We start from the raw sequence: 12500 nt of genomic DNA, 5'->3' as shown, positions 1-12500 counted from the left end.
CCTTAATGCTAGGGTAGGAAAGGATCCAATTGATGGAGTGGTTGGGAAATGTGGAGTTCCAGAAAAAATCGTAGTGGAGAGTTAATGGTGGAAATGTGTCTAGAAAGAGAGTTGATGATAGTAAATATAGTGTTTCGGAAGAAAGTCAAGCATAAGTACACATGGGAGAGGGTGGTGGAGGGAAGGGTAGTAGATAGAGCTTTAATGGATTATGTAGTGGTAAATAGGATTATGATAGGAAGAGTTAAGGATGTACATGTGCTAAGGGGAGAGGGTGGGGGAATATCATATAATTTTCTGGTGGAAGGTAAGTTGAGAGTGGAGGGCAGATGGAGAAAGAGGAAAGGGACAAAAGGTAGGGAGGTTCTTAGAGTGAACTCTTTAAATGAAAATGAAAAGGAGAAGGAGTACAAGAAGAAGCTGAAGGAGGAGTGGGAGGGTGTGAAGGATAGAGTAGAGGTAGGTGTGGAGGAGGAATGGGGATGGTTCAAGGAGGGAGTCACAAAGTGTGCAAAGATGGTGTGTGGAACAAGAAGGACAGGAGGAAATAGAAGGAAGGGTAGTGAATGGTGGAATGAGGAAACAAAGAAGGTTGTAGAGGAGAAGAAGCGAGCTTACACAAATTGGTTACAAAATAGGAGGAGGGAGTCATATGAGAGGTACAAAGAAAAGAAAAGAGAAGTAAAGAAAAAGGTAAAGGAGGTAAAGAGGAGAGCAGATGTGAAGTGGGATAAGAGTATGACAGAAAATTTTGAAAGTAATAAAAAGATGTTTTGGAAACAAATTAAGAGAGGAAGAGGAGGCGAATCAAGTAGAGAAGAAAAGGTAAAAGGTGCAGATGGAGAGATGACAATGGATGAGAAGGCAGTAAGGGAAAGATGGGCAGAATATTTTAGGGAGTTGCTAAATGTGAAGGAGGATAGGGAGGGAAAGATAGCTGCAGTGGGAAATGCGAAGAAAATGAGAGTGCTGAGTGAGGAAAATGGAGGAGAAATAAGGAAGGATGAAGTGAAGGCAGCAGTTAAGATGATAAAAGCAGGTAAGGCACCTGGTCTGGATGGAAGCCATGCAGAATGTCTTAAAAAAGGAGGAACAGTGATGGTGGACTGGTTGGTGAGGTTATTTAATGTTTGCTGGAGAGAAGGTAGAGTGCCGGAGGACTGGAGGAGTGCCTGTATAGTTCCACTTTACAAGGGAAAGGGGGACAAGTGTGAATGTAGTAGTTTCAGAGGGATTAGCTTGTTAAGTGTAGTTGGGAAGGCTTATGGGAGGATCTTGATTGAGAGGATTAGGAGAGGAACAGAGGGAGTAATTGGTGAGGAGCAGTGTGGATTTAGGACAGGTAGAGGTTGTGTAGATCAGATCTTTGTGGTAAGACATATATGTGAGAAAGCTATAAGAAAGGGGAAGGATGTTTTTTGGGCCTTTATGGATCTGGAAAAGGCTTACGATAGGGTAGACAGAAAGGCACTGTGGGAGGTTATGCGGATATACGGGATAGGAGGAAAGCTTTTGGGAGCTGCCAAGAGTTTTTATGAGAGTAGTAGAACTTGTGTCAGGATAAGAAATGGAGAGAGTGAGTGGTTTGAAGTAAAGGTGGGACTTCGTCAAGGATGCGTTATGTCACCCTGGCTGTTCAACTTATACATGGATGGGGTAGTGCGATAGGTAAATGCAAGGGTAGTGGGTCAGGGATTGGAGATGGTTAAAGAAAATGGAGAAAAGTGGGAGGTGAGCCAACTGTTGTTTGCGGACGACACTGCGCTTGTGGCAGGATCGGAGGAGGGATTGAGGAAGTTGGTGACAGAGTTTGGGAGAGTGTGTGATAGAAGAAAGCTGAAGATAAATGTGGGTAAAAGTAAGGTAATGAGATGTACAAGGGGTGAAAGTGGCAGTAATCTGGAAGTGAGCATTAAGGTAGAGCAACTGGAGGAAGTGGATAGTTTTAGATACTTGGGTGCAAATGTGGCAAGAAAAGGTGGAGTAAAGGTGGAGGTAGAATGTAGATTGAGAGAAGCGAGTAAATGCCTTGGTGGATTAAAAAGTGTAATGAGGAATAGAAATTTGGGAATGGATGCTAAGAGGAGACTGTATGAAGGAGTGATTGTGCCAACAGCACTGTATGGAGCAGAAACATGGAACATAAGAGAGGAAGAGAGAAGGAGCTTGAATGTGTTTGAGATGATGTGTCTGAGAAGTATGATGGGGGTTACTAGGCTAGGTAGAGGGAGAAATGAGGAGGTGAGGAGGAGAACAGGGGTGGAAAGGGAGTTGGGAGGTAGGGTTGAGGAAAGAGTATTAGGATGGTTTGGACACATGGAAAGAATGAGTGAAGAAAGACTAGTAAAGGAGGTATGGAAGGCAGATGTGGAGGAAGTGAACATGAGGGGACGTCCTAGGATGAGGTGGATGGATGGGGTGAAGGGGGCTTTGGGGAAGAGGGGAATGTCTGTTGAGGAAGGACGGGAGAGGACAGAAGACAGGGGTGAATGGAGAATGGTTGTATATGGAAGATGTTGTGATGCATGAGGTGGAATGGACGGGGGGATGGTGGGTGAGGTAGTGTGTGTAAGCAAAATTTTGACGCAGCCCGAAGGGATTTCTCCCCGTCTTCTCCTTTATATGGGGGGACTGAGAGGAGGGGTCGCCAATTTAATGAAGCGTCCTTGCTGTGGATGTGCTGTGTCTTGGGTGTGGAGTGTTTTCAGGGATGGAATGGGTGGGAATGATTTTATGCCTTTTCCTTTTGGGGTACCTCCCTTGTAAGGGGGAAAAAGCCTTGGTATATGTATGTATGTATATATATATATATATATATATATATATATATATATATATATATATATATATATATATATATGTGTGTGTGTGTGTGTGTGTGTGTGTGTGTGTGTGTGTGTGTGTGTGTGTGTGTGTGTAAGACAGATTGAACATTTTTAGAAGCTGTGCCATGGGATTCAAACCCCGACCTGTGCGTGCATAATCACGAAGTCAGGACACTAGCGACTGAGCTACGTACGGTGGTTCAAAAGAACTGTACAAGTCCCCGACCACACTACACGTAATATCAGAAGACGTAGTCTCATTTTCATCCAATCCCTGTATTAGGCAAGCCCTCTGACACGTTGTGTATGTTTAAGACAGATTGAACATTCTTAGAAGCTCTGCCAAGGGATTCGAACCCTGATCTGTGCGTGCATAATCACGAAGTCAAGACGCTAGCGACTAAGCTACGTGCGATAGTTCAAAAGGACTGTACAAGTCCTCGACCACACTTCACGTAACATCAGAAGACTTAGTCTCATTTTCATCCAATCCCTTTATTAGGCGAACCCTTCGACAAATCAACTGGATGTAGGTAGGCTACATCTGTTTTACCTGCTCTTTATAAAATTCACTCTCCTTGTTGCAAAAAGAAGTAGGAGCTGAGGTTCATACCTTGGCAAAGATGTATCTTATTTGTTTATTTATTGATCTATTTATATGTTTTTCTGTTTATAAATCAATCATGTAGTTTATTAATATATTTATCTATCTATTAATACATTTATTTTTCATCTATTTTCTTATTTTGGTTTCATTTGCCTACATTCATTTACAGATCAATTGATTGATTAATTGATTGATTGATTGATTTATTCATTCATTCTTTGATTTATCTATTATTATTTTCATATATTAATTTCAGTGTGATTTGTCTTCAGTACCAACATGAGCTATAACAGGCTGGAGAAAATGAACAGTAGTGGCTGGGATCTGAACACTGGTCCTCGTCGTGCAAATCAAATTCGGAACCAGCCTGCCACTGCTTAAGTGAGTGGTGACACTGGGGAGCTGTGAGATAGATGAGAACTGGCCATATGTTGTTTATGTGGATTTTTTAAAATATATGCGTAAGTATATATACGTATGCGTTCACACAAGTCCCAGGATATCTTATGAGAAGGCAGAGAGGAAGCCGACGCTAAACCAGGACGTATCTTTTATTCGAGGTAGAAAGACTGTTTGGAGAGTTGTACAATACTCAAAAAAAAAAAAAAAAAAAGCTTCATTAAAAGAAGACGCTCTTTTCACACACATACACACCAGGTATTTGTGTGTGTGTGTGTGTGTGTGTGTGTGTGTGTGTGTCTGTGTGTGTGTGTGTGTGTGTGTGTGTGTGTGTGTGTGTGTGTGTGTGTGTGTGTGTGTGTGTGTGTGTGTGTGTGTGTGTGTGTGTGTTTGTGTGTGTGTGTGTGTGTGTGTGTGTGTGTGTGTGTGTGTGTGTGTGTGTGTGTGTGTGTGTGTGTGTGTGTGTGTGTGTGTGTGTGTGTGTGTGTGTGTGTGTGTGTGTGTGTGTGTGTGTGTGTGTGTGTGTGTGTGTGTGTGTGCGTGTATGTGTGTGTGTGTGTGTGTGTGTGTGTGTGTGTGTGTGTGTGTGTGTGTGTGTGTGTGTGTGTGTGTGTGTGTGTGTGTGTGTGTGTGTGTGTGTGTGTGTGTGTGTGTGTGTGTGTGTGTGTGTGTGTGTGTGTTATGCTTTTCAGTGTGCATGTATACATGGTTGTATATGTGACACAGTTTTTAAGAGTAAGAAAACAATGTTAATCTTATACAATCCTTTTCAGTTTAAAGCAAAAATCTTATTCGTTCCCTTAACATCCATATCATGAGATTTTTTTTTCTTTTTTGCAGAGTCATGATGAATCGAGGTGGAATGATAAGCTTCGCACTGGCAGTGGTACTCTTTACAGGCCCTGGGCAATGCGATTCTTGCCCTTGTAGCGTTGCGCCTAACATACACTACCCGGGGACAAAAGTTGTCTCCTGTGTCGGGATGGGACTCTCTCAGATACCGACAGCGTGCTTTGATGAAGTATATTTTTTTATTCATAGTATTATAGACACACACACACACACACACACACACACACACACACACACACACACACACACACACACACACACACACACACACACACACACACACAAACACACACACACACACACACACACACACACACACACACACACGCACACACACACACACACACACACACACACACACACACACACACACACACACACACACACACACACACACACACACACACACACACACACACACACACACACACACACACACACACACACACACACACACACACACATATATATATATATACATATATATATATATATATATATATATTTAGAAATTGTTTTAGACAAATAAGAGAGTGATAGGTGGGGAAGGGTAAATGAAGATGGGCTTCTAGAATACGTCCTAACGTTTCGGTCACTATGACCTTCTTCAGAGGACTCGCCTGAAGGTCATAGTGACCGAAACGTTAGGACGTATTCTAGAAGCCCATCTTCATCTACCCTTCCCCACCTATCACTCTCTCATATATATATATATATAAATATATTTATATATATATATATATATATATATATATATGTACATATATATATACATATATATATATATATATATTTATATATATATATATATATATATATATATGTATATATTTATATTTATATATATATATATATATATATATATATATATATATATATATATATACATATATAATACATACTTTCACGTCCCTAACCTCGCCATTTTTGTTTACCCTTTCCAGCTTTCTTTTACTTTATAGATTTTTATTATACCATGCTATCATATATCATTTCCAATGCTATCTATTCACCCATCCTCCAATGTTTCCACTTTGTTCCTTCACCACTTCAAAATTTTCAACATTATCAATATCAATATCAACTTTAATATTAGTATTAATATCAATTTTAATGTTAATATTGATATTAATGTTAATATTAATATCAATACTAATATCAATATTGATATTAATATTATTGTTAATATCAGTATTGATATTAATATTGATATTGATATTGATATTAATATTGATATTAATATTAATGTTAATATTACTATTAATATCTATATTGATATTAATATTGATATAAATGTTGATATTAATATTAATATTAATATTAATATTAATGTTAATATTAACATTAATGTTAATATTAATATTAATATTAATATTAATATGAATATTAATATCAATGTTAATATTAATATTAATATCAATATTAATGTTAATATTAGTATTAGTATTAGTATTAGTATTTGTATTAGCATTAGTGTTAGTATTAATATTAACATTAATATTAATATTAATATTAGTATCAATATTAATATAAATATTAATATTAATATTGATACTTAATATTAATATTGATATTCTACATCAGTTACCATGCTTTAGCTAGCCGCGAAAGCATGGTAACTGATGTAGAAGTCGGTGAATCTGTTGCAAATAGCGATCACAACCTAGTTAGATTCAAACTCCTAAACAATTTTAGAATAGATACTTGTGTTTCTAAAATACCCGATTGCAGTAAAACTCAGTTCATAGGACTACGTCAGGAGTTTCCGCTTACAGATTGGGAGGTAAAATTAAACGAAAGACCTGTAGATCAGATGTGTGAAATGTTTCAAAATGCGCTCACAAAGATGATTAATACTTACATCCCGTTTAAGGATAGACGCCTCCCCAAATCAGGCTCGCCCAAAATGGCTACACAAAGAAACTGAAAATGTATTGCAAAAAAGAGACAGGCTTATAAGAAATATAAGTGCTCAGGTGTATCTAATGGTTATGAAAGCTATGTATCAATACAGAGAGATTTAAAAACACAATAAAAAGAAGGAAACGACAATACGAAATGAATATCAATGATAAATCCAAAGAGAATCCCAAAGAATTCTATAGTTACATTAGAGATAAAAAGGTTGTTCGGAATCACATTGGTCCACTATTATCTGCTGACGGTCAACTTGAATATTCAAATGAAAGAATGTGTAATATCTTAAACAATTATTTTAGCTCGGTATTCGTAAACGAAACACCTCAAGGTGAATTCCAAACTGAAACCTGTGAAAAGTCTAGGGTAAACTTACTCGGTACGGTAAATATAACAAAAGAAAAAATTAAAAGGTGTATAGACAAACTCAAAGTTAATAAAACACCAGGGCCTGACGGTTGGCATCCAAGAATCTTAAAGGAAATGAAAAATGAGATTGTTGTTCCATTAGAAATTATTTTCAAGAAATCCATCATATCCGGAGATGTCCCAAGAGAATGGAAGCTAGCTAACGTTACTCCCATATTCAAAAAAGGTGACAAAAAGAAACCAAATAACTATAGGCCTATAAGTTTGACTTCAATCGTAGGAAAAATAATGGAAACTATCATCAGAGATGCTATCGAACATCATTTAGAAAGTAACCGTTTGATAAATGATAGCCAGCATGGTTTCAGACGAAAACGTTCTTGCGTGACTAACTTACTCGAATTCTACAACACAGTTATCTCGAATTATGACAAAAGAAACAATATAGATTTAGTATATCTAGACTTTGCAAAAGCTTTTGATACCGTCCCACACGAAAGACTACTTACTAAATTAGCTTTGCATGGAATAAGTGGTAGCCTATTAGGTTGGACTAGTAATTGGTTGAATGATCGAAAACAGAGAGTTGTTTTAAATGGACAAACTTCTGGATGGAAAAGTGTTGAAAGTGGAGTTCCTCAGGGTTCCGTTCTTGGGCCACTTCTATTCATAGTATATATAAATGATACAGACCATGGACTAAAATCTACTGTTTCCAAATTTGCTGATGATACAAAACTGTGCGGAGTGGCAAATGATCACCCAAACCAATTAGATATTCAAGAAGATTTAGATAAATTACAGCAATGGTCTGAAAAGTGGCTAATGAAATTTAACACAAGTAAATGCAAGGTAATGCACATAGGTAAAAATAACAGTAAGTACGATTACAAGTTATTTGGAAATTCGTTAACCAAAGTGGATAGTGAAAAACTTCTCGGCGTAATTATCAGTAACGACCTCAAATCATCCAAGCAGTGTATTTCAGCCTCTGAGAAAGCAAATAAGATTCTAGGACTGATTGCGCGATCTTTTGATTTCAAAAGTCCATCACTCATTAACAAGCTATATAAATCGTTAGTTTGTCCACATTTGGAATATGCTGTTTCCGTATGGTCACCGAATCTCATTAAAGACATTGACAGATTGGAAAAAGTACAACGGCGAGCCACAAAACTGATTCCAAATATCAAAAATAAATCATACGAAAATCGACTAAAACATATGAATCTGTTTTCCCTAAAAAAACGTAGACTCAGATGTGACTTGATACAGGTCTTTAAGATTTTAAAGGGAATTGACAACATCAAAAGTGACCAAATTTTTACATTGAATGAGAATCAGACAAGAAACAATGGTCTCAAACTGTCCGGAAATAGATTCAATTTGGAAGTAGGTAGAAACAACTTTGCCAACCGTGTAGTTAATGAATGGAATAAACTTCCTGCACAGGTAGTGCAATGTAGTTCAGTTCAATGCTTTAAGAATCATTTAGATAAATACCTAAGTAAGATGCTGTAATGATTATAATTTATCTTATATTATTTATTTTTGTTTTGTTATCATTTGACTGTCTGATTTTTATTTATTATTAGTTATATGTCAATTTATTATTATTTACTATTTACCTGTTTGTTTATTATTTAACTATACCTATGCATTTATTTATGTATTTTATTTGTTATTTACATTATCATAGTTTTTATTTATTATTTTATTATTAATATGATTTTTTTTTTCGCATCCGACCTAGATATGGATCAAAAGGTCTCCTGTCGGCATGCTCCGCCTTTGTAATCCTTTATATTAATATTGATATCAATATCAATATTAATATTGATATTAATATTAATATTAATATTAATATTAATATTAATATTAATATTAATATTAATATTAATATTAATATTAATATCAATATTAATATTAATATTAATATTAATATTAATATTAATATTAGTATTAATATCAATATTGATATTGATATCAATATTAGTGTCAATTTTAATATTAATATTAATACTAATACTAATATTAGTATTAATATTAATAATATTATCAATATTAATATTTATATCAATATTAATACTAATATTAATATTAATGTTAATATTAGTATCAACATTAATATCAATACCAATATCAATATCAATATTGGTACTAATATCAATATTAATATTAATACTAATACTAATACTAATAATATCAATATTAATAATAATATTAATACTAATAACAATATTAATATTAGTATTAATAATAGTATTAATACCAATGTTAATTTTAATATTGATATTAATATTAATATTAATTACTAATATTAATATTGATATTAATGTTAATAGTAATATTAACATTTATATTAATATTAATATTGATATTAATATTAATATTAATATCAATATTAATATTAATATTAATGTTGATATTAATATTAATATTAATATTAACATTAATATCAATGTTAATATCAATATTGATATCAATATCAATATTAACATTAATTTTTGTATTGATATCAATAATGATATTAATATCAATATCAATATCAATATCAATATCAATATCAATATCAATATCAATATCAATGTCAATGTCAATATTAATGTCAATATTGATATTAATATTAATATTGATATTGATCTTAATATTAATATTGATATTAATATCAGTATTAGCACTAATATTAATTTAGATATTAGTATTAATATTAAGGTTAGTATTGATACTGATATCAATATTAATATTATTGGTATGTTAACATTAGCATTAATATTAATTCTGAAAACAATGTATCACTTTGATTCTCATTGAGTGTATAATCGATGCTCTGGGAAAGAATGCTGGACTACTCCATGTATTACATGAGTAAAGGATGGGACTAATAACTGCTAACTTCTACGGTGAGTCTTGCAAGATGCACTTCCTAGAGATTCCACTTACTACCCACAATCTTTAAAAGACCTCATTCTTAGGTGCAAATCTCCCATTTTTTCACATACGGAAAGATGGCAAACGGCCCTGTTACCATCCTACTACTGTTATGAGACACCGATATAAAAATTGTTCTGCATTGTTGCAATATGGAGAGCAGTCCATTATTTCTTCCTAGAGAGATCTTTAGGAGGCCACGATGACCGTGGTCAGCTACTGTAGGGCAGTGGCCTTCCTATCATTGCAGGTAGAGGTATTATTTGTTATTACTACTATTAGTGTGTGATTATGTCACTTGGTTCTAGCACTGGTACGAAAGGAGTAGTCTTTAACTGTCAGTTCTCCTTCGAAAAGGGGATCTGGAGTCAAAACTAAAAAATATTTCAGGCTTGGTCAGAAGATAGAATGTCTGCCCCTTAGGGCTACATCTTCGTGTAACCTGATTACAGACAAGGGTCAATTTGGTTTCCATTCCCGACAGACCATAACTGAAGTCATCCTTTCTTTCAACTATCTGACGTCGATTCTCGCTCAAGACCTCGAGAACGCCACTAACCTGAAAAGATTCTACGCCGAATACAACGACATTAAGTTCATCGAGGAGACTGCCTTTGCAAAACATCCGGGAATGGAGAGGATCTATCTAGATGAGAACAAGGATATCGATCTACTAGAAGGTAAGTAGTTTCTTATACGACCTTCCATCTTGACTCCATCCAAAAAAAAAAAAAAAAAAAAAAATCGAGTGAAAGATTTTGTATGTATTCATCATGACGAGCACTACAAAATTTCACTTGAACAACTGTTTATTGATAAAACAGCTACACGTAACAATATAAGCCTTTAAGTATTCATTCCAATACGTTCACTTAGATGTCATAACACCAAGTCATCATACTGACAACCTGGACTTCTGCAAATTTGTTGTCCATCGAATTTCAGCTACGGCATAAAAAAAAAAAAAAAAAAAAAAAAAATGCTAATGATAATAACGTGACAATAATGATAATGATAATGACAATAATAATAATAATAATAATAATAATAATAATAATAATAATAATAATAATAATAATAATAATAATAATAATAATAATAATAATAATAATAATAATAATAATAATAATAATATAAATAATAATAATAAATAATAATAATAATAGTAATAATAATAAATAATAATAAATAATAATAATAATAAATAATAATAATAATAATAATAAAAATAATATAATAATAATAATAAATATAATAATAATAATAATAATAATAAAAATAAGATAATAATAATAATAATTAATAATAATAATAATATAATATAATAATAATAATAATTATTAATAATAATAATATAATTATAATATAAAATAATAATAATAAATAATGTAAATAGTAATAATAATAGTAATAGAATAATAATAATAGAATAATAATATTAAATAATAATAATACAATAATAATAATACATACATACATAAACCAAGGCTTTATGTCCCCTTACAAGGTTGGTAGCCAAAATAGGAAAGGCAATTCAAAAACACTCCACCCATTTCATCCGCTACATACAATATCCCCATAAAAACGCCAAAAATATAAAAAAAAAAATACAAAAAGCATACAAACAAAAAAAGACTAAACCACATAAAGAATTTTACAAAAAAAAAACAAAACACAAATCAATATATAAAAACAAATCCGACAAACAAAATTTAATATAGTAACATGAAAATAAGAAGAAAAAAAGGCAATAAAAAAACAAAAAAAAACAAACAAAAGAAAAAAAAACAGGAAAATAACGAAAAAAAAACATCAAAAACCAATCAAAAAAAAAGACAGAAAGTAATATACAAAAGAAAAAAAGAAAAAAACAGCAAGATCAGCACTCACACCAACCCCCAAACACTCCCAAACCCCCACCCCCCTACGCCCTGCCAGCCGCACGGCCAAAACTCCACCCCTGACTCCCCGACCCTCTCTCCCCCACAGACAATCATCCACACCCCCCGCCCCCTACATCCCCCCCGCTGATCCCCCGCACCCCCACCCCCCCCCCACCCAAGACAAAAAGTAAACCCGCCATGACCCCTATACCATAAAAAACCACACCGCCTATTTTACCACAAACAAAAAAAATAAAAATAACAAACAATAAAAACAAACAAAACAACAAAACACCACAAAATCCCCCTCGCCACACCAAAAAAAAACACCTTTATCTCTCACTAGGATAATCAAATCTAACAAAGAAAAAACAAAACAAAACACAAAAACACAAAACAACACAAGTATAAACCCAAAAAACCCATCCAAAAAGCCCAAACAAAGACAATAACCAACCACCACCACCTACCGCCACCGACCCCTCTACCCGTCCTCCCCTCCGATTGCACCCCTAATCCACAAAAAAAGCCACCCAACCCCAAACAAAAAAACAACAAACGAACTCCCCAATCAACCCTATCTAAATCAAACCAAACCACACACACCATCACCACATCACAACCCCAAAACCCACAATCACACAACATCCCCACCAAACAACCACCCCCCAAACACAAATCACACCCACACCCACAATCACCACATGCACACGACCT

At 34.1% G+C, this 12500-nt stretch overlaps 1 protein-coding gene across 1 annotated transcript; it reads left to right on the top strand.

Annotated features, from left to right (window-relative positions):
* Window positions 1-3955: 3955 nt before the first annotated feature.
* Window positions 3956-10580, top strand: LOC143037402 (transforming growth factor beta activator LRRC33-like; the record flags this gene model as incomplete). The annotated part of the gene is given in 3 exon segments (XM_076205539.1): window positions 3956-4089; window positions 4672-4852; window positions 10385-10580. Coding segments are annotated over 2 exon segments (373 nt in total), but the record flags the coding sequence as incomplete, so codon positions are not given.
* Between the last annotated feature and the right edge of the window lie 1920 nt (window positions 10581-12500).

Source organism: Oratosquilla oratoria, chromosome 22 (genome assembly GCF_046742065.1).
Source record: "Oratosquilla oratoria isolate Oo_2021 chromosome 22, ASM4674206v1, whole genome shotgun sequence".
Lineage (NCBI taxonomy): Eukaryota > Metazoa > Arthropoda > Malacostraca > Stomatopoda > Squillidae > Oratosquilla > Oratosquilla oratoria.
The sequence above is the reverse complement of the archived record's forward strand: the minus strand, read 5'-3'. Positions and strand labels throughout refer to the sequence as shown.